Raw genomic sequence first — 21,742 nt, 5'->3', positions numbered from 1 at the left:
CATGCGAAAATCACAAAGATCAAATGCAAGAGCACAAAGCATGGGAAAATAACAAAGATCAAACGCAAGAGCACAAAGCATGCGAAAATCACAAAGATCAAATGTAAGAGCACAAAGCATGCGAAAATCACAAAGATCAAACGCAAGAGCACAAAGCATGGGAAAATCACAAAGATTGAAGGCAAAATCACAAAGCATGCCATGCCCACAAAGGACGAACCTCAAAGAGCTTTCCCTAAGTCAAAGTTTAAAATCTGTTGACATAAAATAAATTTTTCAACAGGTAAACACTTAGTACTCATATCAGTATGATTAAATTTTGAAGGAATTTTATCTAACTTAACAATGTCCTTTTCAATAATATCCCGAATGTAATGAAACCTAACATCAATGTGTTTAATTCTATCATGAAAATCAGGATTTTTACACAGTTGAATAACATATTGACTATCAGAAAATACAACCACATTTTTGTCAATAAAACTAATTTTAGATAAAATAGCCCTAAGCCAAATTGCTTCCTTAAAAGCTTTAGTTATAGATACATACTCAAATTTTGTAGTAGATAAAGCAATAATGAGTTGAAGTTGAGACTTCCAACTTATGCAAGAGCCACACAAAGTAAACACATAGGAAGTAATAGACTTTCTATTATCCCTATCATTAGCATAATTGGAATCCACATAACCAACCAACTTAATACCTACAGAACACTTAGAGAAAGTCAAGCCAACATAAACAGTGGTTTTTAGATATCTCAAAAGACATTTCAAAGCATTCCAATGAGGCATACTAGGGTTAAACATAAATCTACTAAAGTAATTAACTGTATATGCAATATCAGGCCTAGTGCTAATTATGAGATACATAATAGACCCTATAGCATTGGAATAATGCACATTCTTCATTTCAGTTATTTCAGTTTTAGTCTTAGGAGACTGATCCTTACTTAACACAAAGTGGGAAGCAAGAAGCACATTCATAGATTTAGCATCAGACATAGAAAATTTACTCAAAATTTTAGCAACATATGCACTTTGATTCAACACAAGAGAAAATTTTGTTCCATCTCTAATGATATTCATGCCCAAAATCTTCTTAGCATCACTTAAGTCTTTCATGTCAAAATTTTCACAAAGCGGTTTTTGCACATGCATAATAGACTTCAGACATGGGCTAACAATCAACATGTCATCCACATACAATAAAATAAATACAGGCACAAAGTCTATATTCTTAAAGTAAAGGCAATAATCAGAAGAACTTCTTTTAAACGTCAAAGATTGCATGCACTTATCAAACTTGATATTCCATTGCCTAGGAGATTGTTTAAAACCATATAAGGATTTTTTTTGACAAACAAACATGATCAGGCAACTTGGGGTCAATAAACCCCTCAAGTTGATGCATATAAATATTCTTATCAAGTTCACCATGTTAGTAACATCCATTTGCTTCAATTCCATATCAAAGTGAGCAACTAAAGCAAACATAATTTTAATAGTAGTGAATTTGACAACAGGAGCGAAAATTTCAGCATAATCTATTCCCTCCTTTTGAGTAAATCTCTTGGCTACTAACCTAGCCTTGAATCTAACTTTTTCAGACTCTTGTTTCACCTTATACAACCACTTACAATCCACTAAGGAACAATTATGAGGTTTATGAACAAGTTTACAAGTATCATTAATTCTCAGGGAATTCATCTCATTATTCATAGCAACAATCCATTTAGTAGAAAACTTAGACCTCAAAGCTTCTTTGTAAGAGCCAGATTCATTACAGTCTAGGGATTCAAACATGTTTAAAGTAAATTCAGACATATTAAAATTATTCAAATTATCATCCCTAAATTTAGTAGGCATTCTAACAATTTTCTACTTCTATCCCTAGTAAGTTGATAGTCATGCAAATCATCAGATAAATCATGTGAATCAAACAACACATTTGAATCATTTAAATCATCAAGAAAATCATGTGAATCAGACAAAACATTTGAATCATGCAAATCATCAATATCATGCACATTATCATGCTCCACCTCATTGAGAACATTCACATCATGTTCAACAGGTTGATTAAAAACTACTTGCACATGCTCCACCTTATTAGGAGCATCATTAACAAGAGTGGGGGACATAGGCAATCAAGGAAAATCATTCTCATTAAAGATAATATCTCTATTTAACACAATCCTAAACCCATGTTCACTCTTATCCCAAAGCTTATAACCTTTTACCCCTTCAGGGTAGCCTAAGAACACACATTTCTTGGACCTAGGCTTCCACTTGTCAACCTTCTAATGCACATAACCAACACAACCAAAAACTTTCAAGTTGCTCAAATCAAGACATTTCCCTCCTAAGGGAACACTAGGGGACCTATTTATTAAATAAGCAGTAGTATGCTAAGCATCCCCCCAAAACTTCTTAGACTACCCAGATGACGCTAACATAGCTCTCACCCTCTCTAGAAGTGTCATATTTATCCTCTCATCAACACATTTTGTTATGGTGTGTACGACACACACCTATGCCTTTTAATACTCCAGGTAGCACATAAACCATTCATCTGTTTATTACAGAACTCAAGACTATTATCTGTTCTAAGATTTTTGATTCTCTTACCTGTTTGATTCTCAATCAAAATCTTCCACTCCTTAAACTTTTCAAAAACATCAAACTTATGTTTCAATAGTAACACCCAAACTTTCCTAGAATAATCATCAATGATTGACATAAAATATTGGTTCCCCCCATGTGTAGCAACACTAGAGGGACCCCACACATCAGCATGCAAATATTCAAGGATATCAGTACACTTAGACACGTTTGGGTAGGAGGAGATGAGAAAACTCACCTATGTTGTTTTCCTAGCACACATAATTCACAAAAAGGGACGGGGGATAATTTAACATTACCAAAGTGACCACCTTTATGCAAAATTTCTAGACCTTTGTTACTCATGTGACCTAATCTATTACGCCAAAGAACAGATTTATCACCAATCACAGAGTTCACAGAGTCATAAGCAGTCTCAACATGACACACATACAAATTATTCATCTTTTAGTAGTAAAGATAACAAGAGACCCACACAAAATTTTCATAACACATTTCCCCTAATTTCCCTCCAAATCATCATTCTCAATAGATGCACAAGACAACAAATTATAATGCAAATCAGGAACATGCCTCACATTCTTCAAAGTAAACACAAACCACAAGAGAACCTTAGGCATACATCTCATATTCCTAACACATTGCAATTTTTCAAATTTTCCATAGACACAAAACCATGTTCAATCTCTTTATAGTTCGAAAACAAATCTCTAAATGGAGTCACATGGAAAGTACAATCAGAGTCAACTAGCCAATCAGATTTGCACAAAGAATCAGATAACACAAAGTTTAATCTAGCATAATCACATATATTATTAATCATAAAAATATCACCCATATTTCTCTCACAAACAGTCACATTAGCATTTTCAACATGCTAATTTCTCTTAGGCTTAGGACAGTCCTTGATAAAATGACCAGACTCATGATAATTATAACACTTTCTAGCACTAGACCTAGACTTAGATCTGCTTTTACTAGCAGGATGATATTTCTTACCAGAACTCCCATCACTGATATTCTTTTGGGCACTCGACCTACCCTGAGATCTACCCATCACATGCATGACTTCCCCGCCAGACTATTTACCCCTCTTAGAGTGTCTCAAATATAACTCCTTATTCTTAAGACCATTGACAATAATATCAAGAGTGACACTGTCTCTATCATACTTAATGGCAGACTTCACATCATTAAAAGAATCAGGAATAACATTCAACAAGACAATGGGGCATACTCATCAATGTTCTTATCACTACACAACTTAATATCAGAAATAAGTTTAGTGAAAACATCTAGATTATCTTCAATGTCCTTGGACATATCCAATCTAAATTTGAAAATTTTTTCAAGTAAGAACATTTTATTAGGCAAAGAAGTTTCGATATAAAGTTCAGATAATTTATCCCACAAGGTTTTTGCATACTCTAAATTACATATTTTTCTCATCACAGAATCAGATAAATTCAAATATATAGAGACACAAGCATTTTCATTCATTTCACTATTTTTCTCAACGATATCAACAACAGCATAAACCTGACTAACAGATTTAAAGTATTTTTTCTGAATCAAAACACATTTCATTTTTTGTTTCCAAATGCTAAATTCAGTTTTTCCGTCAAAAAGAACCATACCATATTGATTAACATCATACATGCTATCAAACAAATTAAAAGCAATCAATAATCAATTAGCAGAAATTAATAGGAGGGTTCAAGCTATGATACCTTATGAAACTCAAATAAAGTTTCGACTTACCCACCCCGCTCGGGGATTTGCTGCTTCGTCTTCTCAGCAGCGGCACAACGGCGACTATGATTCTCAAAGGTCGCGTCAAACGTGACACAGACAACGGTTGAACATGACAGCAATGGCTTCTTCTCCAAAGGTGGCAGATTTCTTCTTCCTCCAATAGCAGCAGAAGGAGAAAATAAAAGTAGTAGGATGAAAAAAGAAACAAATCTACGCTTATTGGTGAAGATAACTCATATCCTCCAACCCAATCTCAAACTCAAATTACAAACCCTAAACCCTAGCTCTGATACCACCGTTGGGTGTGAATTCGATTAAAGTTTGTCTTAATTCCTCTTGTTTATCGATTCTGTTGCACCACTACCTCACCAAAGGCGGCAACCATTTCTCTAGTCTCCAAATACCACAAAGGAGCTTGACCTCTACCTCCCACCAAGAGAGTAATATCTATTTATATTATTAGGTCAAGTCCAGTAAGTGGGTTACTAAAGATTGGGCCATAATATTGGGCCAACCAATACCCAACATAAACAAATAAGGCATGCCGTTTTAGACTGAACCTCTTACTAATTTACGCCACATGATGTCATTGTTGTATTAAAGTCGCACATATATCATTGTTGCTCGCATTAGTTTCAACCATAAAGTTTTCATCAAAATTAGGTAATTTTTGTACAAACGATTTTATCATGGGCCGTTTTATTTCCTCAAATGCCACATATGCTTCTTCATTCCAAGCCAATTTTCCCTTTTCAATAAAGTTGTTAATAATCGTGTTATAGATCCGTAGTCTTTAACAAACCTTTGTAGTATCATGTCAAACCCAAAATTTTTCTAAGTTATTTCAAGGAATATAGAGATGGTCATGCTTTAATGACTGATATCTTTGACATATCTATAGTCACTCCTTTGTTGTAAAATAACATGCTCAAGGTAATTTACTTTCAAACAAGAAAAAATACAATTGGAATGTTTCCAAACCAAGTGATATTGTTTTAGAAACTCAATACCAACTACAACTGTTGTAAGTGGTCCTCCCATTTTGGTTATTGATCAAAATGTCATACAAAAAACTAATACAATTTTCCTCAAATATGGATTAAAAACCTCATTATCATTCGTTGAAACATGAAATGTGCATTTGTTAAACCAAAATACATCACTACAAATTTGTAATGACTCTCATGTGTCTTGAATGCAGTTTTATAAATATTATCCTCTTTCATTCTTACTTGATAATAACCCGATCTTAAGTCCATTTTAGTATAAATGCAACATCCATATAATTCATCCGTTAGTTCTTCTATTAATGAAATTGAAAATTTATCCTTGACAGTTACCTCATTTAAACGTCGATAGTCGATGAATAGTCTCCAACTCTTGTTCTTCTTCTTTACCAGCACAACATGTGAAGAAATGAGCTATAACATTTGCATATATCTCTCGATACTAGTATCTCCTCTATCATGCCCTCAATTTCATCCTTTTGGAGAACAAATATCGGTATGGCCTAAAGTTTATTGTTTCTGCTCCTTCTTTAAGATTAATTTTATGATCATAACTACGAGTATGTGGAAGCATCGTAGGTTCTCTAAATAATTCTTCAAACTACACTAACAACTTCTCTAGTCTTTGTTCTCTATCAACCTCTGGTAACGATACTGTTATGGAATACAATTCTGATTTATACCTTTCATATTCCACAATACTCATCATAGCCACATTGGCACACTTTCAGATAACTTCCCCTAACGTCGTGGCTTCTATCATGAAAACTAAACTAGATGTATCCCCATGTAGCTTCTGCAATTTACCTTGAAGTGTGAGTGTCATCATTCATTCAATTCCATGTATAATATCATATTTAGGAATAAATAATATTATTGCATCGATAGTGAATTACGTACTCTGAGCTAACCATTGCAATCTAAAACATTACTGGTACTTACTAAATAATGACCAGTTGCTACTATGATCATTAGTTTAACAGTTAAAGACGTTACAAACCTTGTATTTTTTTATCACTCGAGAGTTAATAAAATTATGTATACTTCCTGAGTCTATCAATATATATATACATTGTTTCGTCCTACCATTCTTGGCTCCTTCATCGTATCAAATACATTTGGTCCTTCAATTATCATTGTAGACCCACCTTCTAATACATCCATTGGTTTAATCAAATTTTCTTCCTCTAATAATTCATTAATCATTGCAATGACACTCGCCCTGCATCTATGACCATATTCTCATTTATTCACCTTCTTCACATTTGATTATTTTTTTTCTTCTTGTCATACTTTTTTTTTATTTTTTTTAAATTGGCTTTTTTGGAATAATATTTGCTACTCTATTGTACGGGCATGTACTGTTAGAGCTGCTAGCAATGTTCGTCGTCGTTTTGTTATACGATCCAATATTATTTTCTCGATTTACAAACGATGAAGCCTTCAGAGTCGATAGTAATAAACTTCTCTTGTTTGCTAAATAACTTTGTTGCACTAATGAATCACAAACAACATCGTGTAATTTCTAATTAGTCGTTCTTGAAGTTTGGCCATTCTCATCGCCTTATTTAAGAAATGAGGTTTATGTATCCTGACTAGATTAACTATTTCTTATTTTAGTCCATTTAAGTATCCCTTAATCGAATACTCTTCAGTAAGATGTGACAGTTTATATATAATATTGAGATATTTCTTAAGGAATTCTTTAACTGTTGTCGTCTACTTCAAATCATTCCATTTGTCTAGTGAATCATCCAATTCGCTTAGACCGAATTCCTTCAAGATTAATTGTTTCAGCTCGTTCCATATCATGGCTCGTCCTAGAAGTTTGTGTTTTAAATAGGCTGAACCATCAACGCGCTCGACCGGTCAGATAAGCACATGCATACTCCATCTTCGATTCTTCTAATGTTCGATCTATTTGAAAAACACATCTTGACTCCATAAATTCAGTCTTTCACTTCTTCGTCATTAAACTTTTGAAAATCTATATTCGATAATCTAGTTTGAGGTTTGTACCTTTGTTCTCGCTGTTCATGTTCCCCGTTATGAAATTCCCGATATCTGACAACTTTACCTCGTCTACAATCACGCTAATTATCACCTCGGAAGTTCGGACCTTCATTTTGTGGTTTTTGATTATTACTTTCAATTGTTGGATTTAATTGAATTACGTCATTCATTGAAGCTATCATAGCTTTAATCCTCTCGAATCGAGCCTCTTGAGCTATCAATTATTCGTCCCACAACTACGAATTTCATTCAACTCCACATTGATACGTGTTTCTATCATACTACCAAGAACGTCGCTCTAATACTAATGATAGCTTAAATTAGATTTAAATTGATAACATAGTTATATAGTGAAAGATGTCTTTTATAACATAGTTATAAAGTGAAAGATGTCCTAATAAATGTAAAGAGAGAGAGAGGGGGGGAGCCATGTGATCCTCCTAACCAACACCTCCCTTCCCAATTCCGACACAGACAAACGACGAGAGAGAGCGACCTCAATCTCGCCTCCAACTGCTCCACCTCAAATAATTTCCTAGCTTACATGTTCCCTACCTACAATCCCAGCCCAATAACAAAAGACCATACCCCAACTTTAACTTCAACCCCTACACCTAACCCTAAATCGACCTTCCACCATAAAACTAACCCTAAACCGGTCGCTTACCCTAACCGTAACCCTAAACCAGTTTCCCACTCTAACTCTAACCCTAACCCTAATCCTAAACCAGTTGTCCACCCTAATCCTAATCCTAACCCTAACTCCAAACTGACCATCCACTCTAACCCACAGCCCAATATGGAAACTCTTAGAAAAACTCCATCCCCTTAGTTAGTTTCCAAGCTAGAGAGGGTTTCTCTTATTTTGAGGTTCTCAAAGACTCTTCAATTGGACGTTGGCGTCACCCCCATTATATTTGGTGACAAAATCATTGAGTTAGAAAAAGAAATAATGACAAAATATATATCATATGCACCGAGAAGGGTTTGCACCGCCCTCGAAGAATTCACTTGAGCTTTATTGATGAAAAACTTTTGGCGAAGTGGTCCAAAAGGCATTAATACCGATTCCACAAAATGAGAAGATTCATAGATAAAAAAAAGACACATCAGTATGAGTCGGCTTGAATAGAAAATGTCATTTTGTGGAATTAAGTGTGATGGCGATAACACGTTTCGGATCATCATTCCTCTCAATATATAAGGCTCATTTTATAACATAATTATAGAAGGTATAAAACATTATGTTTCAATCGTAACGATGATGTTCCATAAAAGTATAAGTTTTCCAACATCTCCCTAGAGTCGAGTCTTATGGCTCTCTACGAACTTTGGAATGAGGTTAGCCCCACTATATTTGATCTTCAATCATGGGCCGTAGAGGTCCTTCCAATTTAGCAATTTGTTGTGATTAGGGATCTTTACGGCTCATTCCACTTATTCACGTTTTCTAGCAATAAAGATAAAGTTAAGGTGGCTGGAAGAATTTGGCATTTCTATGGACTTGAAGTAAAATTTCAAAATTTGAGCAAATTCATGGGTTGTTGTCCGACCCCTAAAAAGTTGAAATCCTCCTAGATTTGTATTGTCGGTTTACCGATCCATTTATGGAATTCTGAAGCAATCACAAAGTTCGGTAACTCTTGCAGCGACTTATTGGAAATCGATGAAGAACATTGGCTAAAACCAACCTACAATGGGCCAAAATAAAGGTTAACAACACTGGACAATCGATTTCAGCTCAAATTAAGATAAAGGATATATGCCTTATCCCAGTTTGGTCAGAATGATCTCCATCAATATCAATTGTGAATAGAGGTCCAACACTATTAAAATAGAGTGGAATCCGCCAATCAACCATGCAACCCCGACCCACAATAAAAATTTTAGCCCAAACTATTCCCCAACATCCAAACAACCAACCACTACCGATAAACTCTGAAGCTAGAACATCACCAACACAGACCACTCTCCATCCACCCCCTCATTTCCACACACCTTTTATCCCCACATTTAACTGATTCAACTTTCTACCTTCTCCTGATATAACAAACACACAACCTCATTTTTCATCATCACCTATTTATACGTCTCAATCTCTTTTCGACTTAAATCACAATTGATATAACATCCCTGCAATATCCTACACGAGAAGACATAAGCATAACGTGTCACCTAACATACATCGTAACCCAAATCCAAACTCACTAGTACGTCAACCCCATCGGCCACCACTAACCCTATCCTCATCCAATGCCTCCCACCCTAATCATATCCTCATCCTTCATTTATACCACATAATTTTCCTCACTTTTTCCCATTCACATAAACTCACATCTTGAACCTCTTATTGCAAACTATTCCTCCATATATCTAACCTCAAAACCACCCAACTATATTTCCCCCTCAAAACCACTCAACTACATTTCCTCCTCATTTTTTTCACCACACTACCCCTTCAGTATCAAATCCCTCTAAAGTAACTAATCCAGTGCGGTCAACAACACCTGATGTTAACAATTCTCAAAAAAGCACTAACGACGAATTTGAAGGGGAATTTGAAGATATGACGAGTTTCACAAATATTGTTCACATTGAAGTCGTAGATAGTGGATCGAAGGCATCAAATACCTTAAAACAAATGTATAAGGAATAATTTACATCTTCGATTACGATAGGGAAACCGCGATCCCTCTAGAGGTGATATTTTGATACAGGCTTGTTTGGAATTTATTTTTAAAACCCTAATGCCTTCAAGTACATTCCTTCTCAATCATCATCATCAGTGTAGGTACCAACATTTAAATATTGTTACAATTTTTAAATATAAAAAAACATGTGCATGTCAAGGATCGAAAGAATAATTGGTTAAATAAAACGTTATGCAACCAATTTTCCCAAAAGCCAAGATTTTATAAAGTAAAGACCATCGCGAAAGCCCTTTCTCGAATATCACCAAACTAATAAAATAGAAACTCTGTAAAAAAATATGTTTGTATACATATACATTTTATTGATTTTAAAATAAAAATTAATTGACAACTAGTTACCAAATAAATAGTCTTTCAAATTAATTATTTTTAATTAATTTAAATACAGATTTTTTTTAATCAAATTTTTGTTTGATTATTTCAAATCTAAAATATTATTTGAAATTTAATCATAAATTAATTATTGTCATAATTAATTTTAAAAGGTCATGAAATATTTATAAATTTTTAAAACTAATGTTTTATTAAAAAAGATTATGTACACACAAATCGATGTTAAAATTTCTCAAACCTTGAATTTTTCCGGGACAAGGCTTTTGCGGGTTGGGTTGGATTGGGTTGATGATAAAATAGAATCATGATAGAATAATTTTATCAATTTATATTTTTATTAAAAGTATTTTAAGTTTAAAGTTAAATTTATAGTTATAATAAATTTTTATGTTAAAGTATATTAAAAAACAAATTTTAATTTTTAAAAAATAATAATAATTCTCATCAATATAAGTTTTCTATATATTGTTTTACTCATACATAATTTTATTAGGATAAGTTGATTTTAAAAAAAAAAAATCTCATTACATTATCTAACCATCTTCCTCTTCCGCACATTCAGTTCCCACCTAAATTTTTTTTCTTATTTACTTATTTTTTATTATTTTTTTATGTCGGAGCCCTTCCTGCAACCATAAATTCCACTTCAAACTTTTGTGTGTTTTCTCTTTTTTTCTTACTATTTGATGTTCATTTGATCGGTTTCATTCATTTCTCTCAACTTCATTCTATATTCAATTCAATAGAGATTTGGTTACTTTTATGATTTTTTTTTTATAATTCTATAATGATTTAAATGTCAAGAATCTTGTTTAAATGATTAATTTATTAATATTTAAATTTAACTTGGATTAAAAATACCTTGGAATTGAAACGAGAACTCGTAATTCTCAATTTTTTAAAAAAAAAATTGTAATTAATTTAAAGATGAATAAAACATGCTTATATAATAATTAATATTTACAACTTATATAAATAAATTTGTTGAGAAATGGAATAGCAAAAAGAGAACAAAAAAGAGTGAGAAAAATACCTCCATAAACATATATTAAGTAAACTATTATCTCTTTTTTATTGGTATAGTCAAACTTATTTTGCAATTTAGATCATTGACATATAAACATCACAATACTCCATTGATCTTCTTCCTCTCATTTGGCTTGCCTTCTTGTAATTTAAACACATTTTCAAATGCCTTCTTGTAATTTAAACACATTTTCAAATGTGGATACTTTCCTCCACGTGGTTATTTGATGGCTCGAAACTCAATTCATTGGTCGTGAGTGAGATGAAGAGCAATAAGCTCGTTTAGGCTTACTGGTTCTGCTTTGTTTGAGACTACGACAGTTTAGGGTCTGAGTTTGAATTAACCTTCTTAGCCATCTCAAACAGAGCAGAACCAGTAAGCCTAAACGAGCTTCATCGAATTGAGTTTTTAGCCATCAAAGCATGTGGAGGAAAGTATACACATTTCAAAATGTGTTTAAATTACCAGAAGCCAAGCCAAATGAGAGAAAGAAGATCAACCATACCATACAAACCACCCAAATGAGAACAGAGATGATTGGGGTCAAGTAAACAAGCAAACAATTCAGAAAATCAATTCAACAAAAATATCCCTTAAAAAAGATCCTTCTTACATGAACAACTGTTGCCATTTACACTCCCCAATTTCAAGTAAGCAACACAACTTACTTACAAAATCAATCAAAAAAACTCCATTTCCAAATAATTACCCTCTGGCTTCAAATCAACAGCCCCAGAAGAGGCTGCAATCATCCCTTCATCATCTCTAATCATCGCTTTGGGTATCTCCGGCGGATTAGTACACCGAATCAACGCCCAATTCATACTCTGAAAAAACGGATGCTGTTTAATCTCAGTCGCCCCTCTCCTATAAGCAAGCCGATGCTGAGGCTCTTTAACAAGCAAACCTCTAATCAAATCTCTAGCAGCAAAACTAACCGAAGGCGAATCAGGAAACCTGAGCGGTTGTCCCACCACATTAAACAGAGTTTCCCGATTCCCCGTTCCTTTAAACGGAGTCCTCCCAAACAAAAGCTCGTACAGAAATATCCCAAACGTCCACCAATCAACAGCACTTCCGTGGCCTTCTCCTTTGATAATCTCGGGAGCTAAGTACTCGTGCGTGCCCACAAACGACATTGATCGAGCGCTCGTCGGTTCTGCAACCAGCTCCGGAAGAGGGCTCACTTGATGGTAGGCTTCTGTCTTCTTTCCTCTTTTCTTCTGCTTGTTGAGAAAACGAGGACCGAAGCATGATGGTTGGATGCAGGCTGGCTGGATCACGCAAGATGGTTCGAGACAGTAGGCTGTGTTCTTAGATTCTAGAACCGGGTTCGAGGACTTGACCAGGGTTGGATTCACGACACATCTTAAGGAGAGGTCGAAATCCGATAGCATTATATGCCCATCTTCCCTTACTAAGACATTCTCTGGCTTAAGGTCTCTATAAATGATTCCAAGCATGTGCAGATACTCCAAAGCAAGGAGAACTTCAGCCACATAGAACCTATATATACATAAGAATAAATTTCAGTTTCAGAGTTCTTCTGATTTGATCAAGGCATGAAATGGCTTTTGGATAACCCAAAAGGAAAATCTGGATAACTATGATATGATGAAGTCTAAAAGAATCAAAGCACAATCATGGGGATTAGATAATCACAACAGTTTCTAAAGCAATGGCTTCTCAATCAACAACAAAGGCCTTGTTTGATCTGAGGTTATTTGACTAATCAGGTGGTTATTTTCAAATAACCCCATTTTAGGTAAGTTATGAAAAATTTATAGGACCGAACAATTCGCCCTATATATTTTTTTTTCAAGATCAAAAGTTCCATGACCAGAAGTAGAGGTTATTTGAGTAAAAAACATTAAGCCTCATTTAATATATAGGTTATTTGAGATTAATTTCAAATAATTCACTATCTAATTAATAAATTACTCAACAATCACATCATCTAAATCATCAACCAAAAATACCTATATAATTTCTAAGCAATAATTATTTATTATAGATTTATACCCTAATATCTTTTTACCTAAATAACCTAATTTTCAACCAAGCAAGATTACTTTAGTTGATGATTGTTAGTAGATTCTTGATGGGATGATAGATTATTTAAAAATAATCCCAAATAACCCACCACCTAAAACCAGGCCAAAGAGCTAAAATGGCTTCTTGGATTAACTATGATATGATGGAGGCTAAAAGAATCAAAATTGTGTGGTTTGATACTCACTGGTATGAAGAATAGATAGAAACATAGATTATGAGTTACCTGGCAGCATTCTCGGGGAAGAACTTCCAGGGTTGTTTTTGTCTAAGAGCATGAAGATCTCCACCAGGACAAAACTCCATAACCAAGCAAGAGAAACTGTCAGTTTCAAAATGTGTATACAAAGTAGGCAGAAAGGGATGATCAAGACACTTTAATATATCCCTTTCTGTTTGGACCCTAGCAAGCTTTTTCCGATTAGCTAATTCTCCTTTATTCATAACTTTCATCGCAAAGTAGCTTCTCGTTCCAATCAACTCCGAGAGATAAACATTTCCTATATCCCCACTTCCCAACTTCTTGAACGGCCTGAAATGATGCAAACCGAGAGCTCCATGGTGTAGCTTCACTGCTTTGATCGCTTCCCATCTCGAATCGTTTGCCTTGTGCGGTTTATACATTGCACTGCTTAACGTACTAGAGCTACTCTCTCCACTCATATCACTTCCGGTACTTCCCCTGTAAACAGAGTGTTGGATTTCAACAATTTTGTCTTCACATTCGCTAACCTCAGTGTTTGTGAAGCTCTGCTTGGCTTCTACATACTGAGTGGCGGAGTAAAGACTATATTGAGGACTTGGACATAAAAAGTCCTTTTGATCATGTCCATTATCAATGGCATCCTCCTCCATGTAACATTCAGATCTTGTACCTGAAACCTGCCTATGGAAACCAAAACCAAAACCAAACCTCTGATCAAGAATGTCAATAGGATTAGGCCCTAAGAATTCCATCTTTCCCTTTTTAGATCCCGATATTCCGTCCTTGTGTTCATGATGGTGTGGGAGAGTTGACTTAAAGGAATGAATGGAATGTACTGCTGCCGAACCCAGTGAAGAGTGGGCAGATTCTGAACCATAATCTAGATAACACGTGGAAGACAAAGAGGAAGTATCATCGTATCGCGATTGTTTGTCGTTTGGACGAGGATTAGCCGAAGTTGAAGCATTGTCACGTCTCACAGTGGCGGAATTTGGTTTAGGGCCAAGCATTGTCGTCAAGATTTAACAGTAGATTCCATAACAAAGCACAACAACAACAACAACAACAACAAATGATCTGCTGATGGAAACCAGTATCGCGCATAAAGAGAGAAAATTCAAGAAAGAACCCAAGAAGTAAAGGCTCAAGTAAACGTGGTTTGATTAAGAGTTAAGGAAGAGAAATAGGAATTGTTGGTTTCCATTGGGGCATTTCATCAAACACTTGGCGGGCTAAATGGGTAATAATAAAAAGACAGTCTTACAAAGATAGGAATTTGAAGCCGTGGAATCAATCCAGAGACCAAATCAGGTGAAGAAGAAGAAGAAGAAGAGAGACAAGAAAGAGTTGAGAAAGGCAAGACCGCTGACCAATTATTTCCACTTCTGCCAAGATTCGTTTTTTAATTTTGATTCTTCAAAACGGCGTCATACTTTAATTTAGTATAACTTATAATATCATTTCTAATAACTTATCAAATTAAGTAAGCTTTAGATAGAATTAAGTAAAAATTGAAGAATTAATTAACAAATGACAGCTCAACTCATCATTAATCAATATTTTCTATAATGAAAATACCTTTTAATTTTTTTAAATGAATTAAACTTGTATGTTTAATAAATATAATGGCGGGATCCGGGAGGCGTCACATGGCTCACTATATCATGTGAACGCATGAAGCCATGTGGGTCCAGCTGTGTTAAAGGCAATACATATGCAACATAAAATATCAACATTTCATTTATTTAATTCTTTAAATAAAATACTTTACTTTTTTTTAATTAGAATGCAAATTTAACCCACAATTTCTATGACTTTGAATTATCTTTAGGACTAAATGAACCTAGCTTCTTACGAACTAGGTAAAAAGCTACTTAGTTTTAACGAGTTGGAACTTGTTTAAAATTTAAAATTTTAAACGAGCAAAAATAAAACTTTTAAATATTTGACTCGTCAAAATGTTCGATTAGAAGCTCATGAAATTATTCGTTTAGAGACTCGTAACGATGTAATATTTATTCTGATCTTTAATAATAGTATCTCTTCTAGGTGGATGTAATCAAATTTTTATTTGGGTGAACACGTTTAAACTCTATATTTTTTTTTATTATTTTCGTCATCTTTCGCAATCAATTCTAACCTTTTCACGAGCTTTCTTAACGACGAACCTATGTGAGTTGTAAACGAACTTTTCACGAGCTTTCTTAACGACGAACCGAGCTCGAACTAAATACATACGAACCGAACTCGAGCTCTAATATAAAAGCTCGAACCCAAATATATGTTAAACGAGCCTGAAACTATCCGACTTGACTCGTTTATAACCTAGTTATCCTACTAGTTTGAAATTTTTTTCTAACTGTTTCTTCGTGAAGCAACTAAACCAGTTAAATACATTTCGTGAATACCATTCTCACCACTTAAAGCAAAGCCTACAATCTCAAAAAAATTATACCAAACAAAAAAAAGAGAAGAAAATCTTTCAATTTGATCTTTCATTATAATGTGACAAAATAGGAGCTTTGAGCTCAATGTTTTGATGTTCCCCATTGATAAATACATTTTGACCAAACTTACTACTACCAACAAGAAAGAATAACTCATATTATATATAACCATAATTGTTACATAAAACAAAACCACTTCCTAAAAGAATTAAGACAAGTATTAGAGAAGCCTAAGATGTGAAGTATCATTCAATCTCTTAATCTGCCACCCCATTTTCCATGAATGTTGAAGCAAAGTAACAGAAGAATCCTCAACACATATCATATTCGACATAACCGGACTACATCCAAGCAGACCCATAATAACACACTTAATCGGCAACCCATGACTGAAAATGCCAATAGCTGATGAATTCGTCCCAACAACATTACTTGATCTAATAATATTATTATTATTATTATTTACTTTTCCGGTGATTGTTGTTGCTACTCGTGGAGACATCTCATCGTCAGCTTCATTATCACCGCCACCACCACCTCCGGTTTTCGTCATAATCATCTGAAGCCTACTCTTACCCGACTTCTTCCTTGGACCACCCCCATGCCCATGCCAATGTTGTTGTCTATGAACTAATAAATCCAATTGGGGTTTTGAAGACAATTTCTCGGGTAGACTAAGAATGGTTGTATTTAAGAACTGGATCATTCGAAATTGAACCTGTCTTAGTGATTCTCCTGATGGTGCTGAAAAATCCGGTTGGAATCTCTCCATTAGGGTTGATAGTTCGGGAGTGTGAATTTCCGATCTTTGGCAGCCTTCCCAGTCACCTTGACTTATTTCGATAAGTGCCTCACTTGTTTGTATCTGTTCTTCCATCAGATCCATCTCCTGTGGACCCATTATAATTAGTTAAAATACTAAAATACCCTTATTTTATTTCAAAAAATAAAAACTACATCAAACAAGCTCTTGATACTCATCAACTAATAGAAAATTTGTAATTTGTTATGAAATGAACCATCTTTGAAGATGAATAATATTAGAAGACAATAGTTTAGATTCCAAACACCATTTCATGTGGTTTTCTGATCTTGGTGTGGATTTGATGAGATGTCATCCGGAAACAACTTTATCCGGACCAGTTCCAGACGTTGAAATTGTGTTTTGAATGGAGGAGGTGTCTGATTGGGCTTGGTTAGGACTCAGAATTTCGTCTGAGATCTATAAGCTATACAAATTTCATGGTAATCAGATGGTTTGATTATCGTTGGGAAGCTATACAAAACATATGTGGATCTGTATCCAGAAATTCATGGACAAATCTCAGCTAGATCAAGATACAAAAGTGTTTTCATATGAAACCTGTAGTTTGAAGGTTGTGCAATTTCAAGTGTATCCCAACCCACCATACCTTTTCATACAAAACGTATTTGGATCAGTATCCAGAAATTTATGGACGATTTCTAAGCCAAATCCAGATACAAAAGTGTTTTCAAACGAAGCCTATAATTTGAAGGTTGTACAAATTCTTGTGTATCCCAACAAACCACACATTTTCATACCAAACATATATGGATTTGTATCCAGAAATTCATGGGTGATTTCTCGTATAGATTCAGATACAAAAGTAAGTGTTTTCAAATGAAGCATTCAGTTAGTTACTCCTCACATTCCATTAAGATTAGAGCTTAGTCCTGTCCCAGCATAAATGAACTATCTAGGAATAATTCGGAAGAGGTAGTTTTAGGGGAAATGATGGGGGAACTTAATTGTAGGCACAAATCATAAACTAAAATACCCTTCTTACTTTTTCTTTTAATTATTTTCAAAATCATCAAGCCTTGTGTTTTCACTTTCGATTCAAAGGGCATATTGGACAAAACACACAAAAAACCTCATATACCTTATCAATCCTTTTTTTAAAATTGGCACATGGAATGTCAATATAAGGGTTACCTTTTTACAAATACATTTACATCTACATTTGATCCCGGATCGATTTTAGATCTCCAACAATAACTATGTGAAATGTTCAAGTGTTCAACAAATTGTGAATTTGCTAAATCATGTCTAAGACAAAGGTAAACTATAAGTAAGATGACAGTTTGAGTTCCTAACATTGCAGAAAGCTGTAAGAGACTGTTTGCAAGAGATGATAAGAGCTAAGAACCAAGTTGAGTTCAAAAAGTCGATTTTTTAGTTATTACGAAGTTGCTAAGAGATCACAAGCAAATTGCTAAGAACATTTTATTTAGGTGAGAAGCTTATTTTGCTTAATGAAGTTGCATTAAAGACTCGTTTTGCTTCCTTGTGAAACGCGTCAACTAAAGAAAAAATTATAATATAATCTCAATGAAGACAATTGAATTTTTTTTAAGAAGTAGACACCTAACCACTAAGGTCGTTTCTCTTCCTTAACTTATAAAAATGACTCAAAATTACATCTTGTTGTATTATTTTTGTTAACTTTGTTATGTTCTTGCAATACATTTTAGAAACATATAAATATTTGAGCCAATGATTGAGAATAACGAATTGTAAATATTCTGTATAGGTGATTTATGAACTTATTGAACTAAAAAAATGACGGGTGGAAGAAGTTTGAGCCAATTTTAAAAGTTCTGGAAACAAAACGAGCCTTGGTAAAGTTCAGGAAGCAAAATGAGCCTTTGATGCAAGTTCGGGAAACAAAACGAGTTTCTTTGAGAATTAAGTTGTCGCAGCAACTTATCGTGATGACGATTCAAATTAGGAAAAGAGGAAGAAGAAGGGAAGGGGAAATGGCCAAAAAAACGCTCCAAGAATAGAGAAAAATATAAGAAAATACCAAACAAGGAAATCATCATTAACTTCGTCTTCTAGACTCACACAATTGAAATTCACCTAAAAGGACAATAACCATAAATTTGAAATCATCCTCATGACATGGTCCAATAAGTATCACTCAAACAAATTACATTCAACTACAAAACTTCTAAATTTTTTGAATTTTACGAGTTAACACACGCCCCCCGCAATCATTCCCCGTTTCAACTTTCTTAGTGAAATTAAATCGGACACATTTGGTGAAGACTCTTTTCAATTTAGCTACCCTAGTGGATTAGAAAACACCCGTCATTCCTATCCTCTCATGGAATCCATATAGCAATTTATCATGATTCAAATGAATCATCACATTAGTCGCTCTCATCAATCTCCTACTTTCTTTATAAGTATTATCAATACTCAATTCGCAAAATGAAATGAGCTCTTACAAACTTCAACATTGATTTCATCTAGCAAGTCTTCTTGTTACTTCTTATAACCACTTTTATAAACAATCTCATTCACTAGAAACTACAATGGAAAGATTGTATCTTGCTATTGTCACGTTCTCATGCGATCAGATTTAGAACAATCAATAATATGTCTAACTGCAGTTGAAATACCTGACAGACAGAAACTGCAGTCGCTCTGGCCCGATCCAGTGGCGATGAATACACGGCGTTGAACCGAATCCCCTGGGATTTCAGGAACACAGCCAAAGCTCTGGCTTGTCGGTTCCCATTAGGAGTAAGAGCCGCTTCAGGACATCGTCCGGCAATGAGATCAGGCCTCAAATTCATGTGCCAGTCGCCATGAGTAATCAAGTATAGGTCCGTAATAGTCCGATCATCGTGAATTGCGTCGTAGGAGAAGGTGGTCCTTGTAAATTGAGGAGGAGGAGGTAATGGAGGCGGAGCAAGGACATTGCAAGGATCCCATACCTTAATCGAAGGACCAAGACGCGGCGTGCCTAAATTAGAGAGCTGAGGGGATAGAGGGGAAGCGGAGGCGTGACAGGGTAGCATTTCCGGCTCTTGTTCTAGAACTTTCTTGACAAGATTGTTGGTGACCAACAATGGTGTTCTTGTATCATCATCATCTTCTTCTTCTTCTTCTTCGTTTTCGTCTTCATCTTCATCAAGTTGTGCCGACTGATTAGCACCCATTTTGGGTTATGGAAATCTATCTATAGAGATGAGAAAAGAAAGGAGAGGGATCTATTAGAAAAACGATTTCGATTCATCTGTGAGGATTGTTAATGAATGAAGAAAGAATGACCTAAAAACCTAACCTATGGATATGATATGATCCTTGTTAAGTGCCGATTTTGACTTCCCTTCCCCATTATTGGTTCCACACTTTTTCTCTCTCTCTACGCAATCTTTTTCTTTTTACATAGATTTTGCGCGTTATCAATTATCATTCTAATAATAATCACACTTTTATATTTTACATATATATAAAACATTTGTTTGAACAATGTTTATCAAATTAATATTATTAATGTGAAATAAAATATGTTCTTAATTATCTTGTTTTTGCCCTTGATGAATACTTTAACATCATTGATTGTGATATTGATCTCTGCTTTATACAGCTCGGGCCAAAGACCGAGGGAAGTTTCGGGGAGACGGGAGACCTAACCGCAGCCGATCGGGGCGGGGATAAGCTTGTGAAGAAGCTCACCAGGAAGAGAACGAGGTGCGATGAAAATTTAAGAAGCTTGTGAAGTTAAATTTAACATAGATTTCAAAACATTTTAATATAGAGAAAATTCAACTTACCAGTTGCCGAATTGTGACATATTTATCTTTCCATGACAGTTTTTTTTTGGCAAAGGGAGGTTGTCGATGATTTCGATTACACTCCTTTTCATATTGATTCAAACATTATAAAAGTGACTTTGGTATATAATTGGAAAGAAAATTTGCAAAGTCATATTCAGATGATATACATGAGTCGTCTTTAAGTATTCAGATGTATTAAAATATTGGACTTACAAGTTGAGCATGTATCAAGTCTTCCGGCGCTATCTCGAATATTCTCATTTATTCCTTAACTTGATTAAAAAGAACTTCTAGATTTGCATACATCTCTACAAATCAAATTAACATCACAATAAGACCATTGATTTACAAAAGAAAAGAAACAACCATAAAACATCTTATAGAAACGATTGTCAAAATTGAAATTTTTTTGGCATAATGTTTTTTACTATAATAAGTCATAAGGTGTGCTCATGCATCAATAATACCACTTTCAACATGACATTGACTTTTCATTGAAATAAAATGCCCTACGTTGATCGAGGTATGATTCGTGTCGTATAGCACTTCATTCTTAAAAAGAAAATGAAGAAAATACATTGGTCCATAAAATGTCCCGAAATGTCGAGTCCCGAAATTTCTTGAATGTCCAAAAATGACACATTTCGGGTAAGGCTGCAAATGAGTCAAGCCGCTCGTGAGATGCTCTCAAGCCGCTCGGTCAAAGCTTGACTTGAGCTTGACTTTGACCGAGTTCGAGTCGAGCTCGAGCTGGCTAGTTTAATATTCTAGTCGAGCTCGAGCTCATATAATACTGGCTTGATGTCTTATCGAGCTTTTTCGAGCTTAATAATATATAATATATATATTTTTAATATTAAAACATAAAATCTAAAACAATTTGTTTTCTTCACACTCTTTTCAAAGTCTATATGTCAGGCCCACAATTCATATTATTATATCTTATGGCCCAAAAGTTAAAAAGAAAAACCTTAGTTC

General features: G+C 34.6%; 2 protein-coding genes across 4 annotated transcripts; both read right to left on the bottom strand.

Moving 5' to 3' along the window:
- Window positions 1–12,012: 12,012 nt before the first annotated feature.
- On the bottom strand, window positions 12,013–15,127 carry LOC124917357 (serine/threonine-protein kinase D6PK-like). The gene is made up of 2 exons (XM_047457814.1): window positions 13,746–15,127; window positions 12,013–12,973 (listed from the first exon to the last, which is right to left on the bottom strand). Exons 1-2 carry the CDS (start codon window positions 14,732–14,734, stop codon window positions 12,148–12,150), a joined length of 1,815 nt encoding a protein of 604 aa, XP_047313770.1. The 5' UTR covers window positions 14,735–15,127; the 3' UTR covers window positions 12,013–12,147.
- A 1,075-nt stretch (window positions 15,128–16,202) lies between these two features.
- On the bottom strand, window positions 16,203–20,394 carry LOC124917363. Of its 3 annotated transcripts, none has more exons than XM_047457826.1 (3): window positions 20,269–20,394; window positions 19,601–20,163; window positions 16,203–17,060 (listed from the first exon to the last, which is right to left on the bottom strand). In XM_047457826.1, exons 2-3 carry the CDS (start codon window positions 20,141–20,143, stop codon window positions 16,392–16,394), a joined length of 1,212 nt encoding a protein of 403 aa, XP_047313782.1. In that variant the 5' UTR covers window positions 20,144–20,163; window positions 20,269–20,394; the 3' UTR covers window positions 16,203–16,391. The 3 variants fall into 3 exon arrangements, with proteins under 3 accessions (XP_047313782.1, XP_047313784.1, XP_047313776.1); XM_047457828.1 differs by having other exon boundaries at window positions 19,601–20,159; window positions 20,269–20,287; XM_047457820.1 differs by having other exon boundaries at window positions 19,601–20,350.
- Window positions 20,395–21,742: the final 1,348 nt, after the last annotated feature.

Source organism: Impatiens glandulifera, chromosome 1 (genome assembly GCF_907164915.1).
Source record: "Impatiens glandulifera chromosome 1, dImpGla2.1, whole genome shotgun sequence".
NCBI lineage: Eukaryota > Viridiplantae > Streptophyta > Magnoliopsida > Ericales > Balsaminaceae > Impatiens > Impatiens glandulifera.
Note: the sequence above shows the minus strand (reverse complement) of the source record. Positions and strands in the feature narration are given on the sequence as shown.

What these genes read in the sequence shown, in the direction of transcription:
- LOC124917363 (XM_047457826.1), bottom strand. Translation starts at nt 20,143, where the DNA reads ATGGGTGCTAATCAGTCGGCACAACTTGATGAAGATGAAGACGAAAAC. An exon ending in CTGCAGTTTCTGTCTGTCAG is followed by an intron (nt 17,061 to 19,600) that starts GTATTTCAACTG and finishes ATGGGTCCACAG; the next exon opens with GAGATGGATCTGATGGAAGA.
- LOC124917357 (XM_047457814.1), bottom strand. Translation starts at nt 14,734, where the DNA reads ATGCTTGGCCCTAAACCAAATTCCGCCACTGTGAGACGTGACAATGCT. An exon ending in TTCCCCGAGAATGCTGCCAG is followed by an intron (nt 12,974 to 13,745) that starts GTAACTCATAAT and finishes ATGTATATATAG; the next exon opens with GTTCTATGTGGCTGAAGTTC.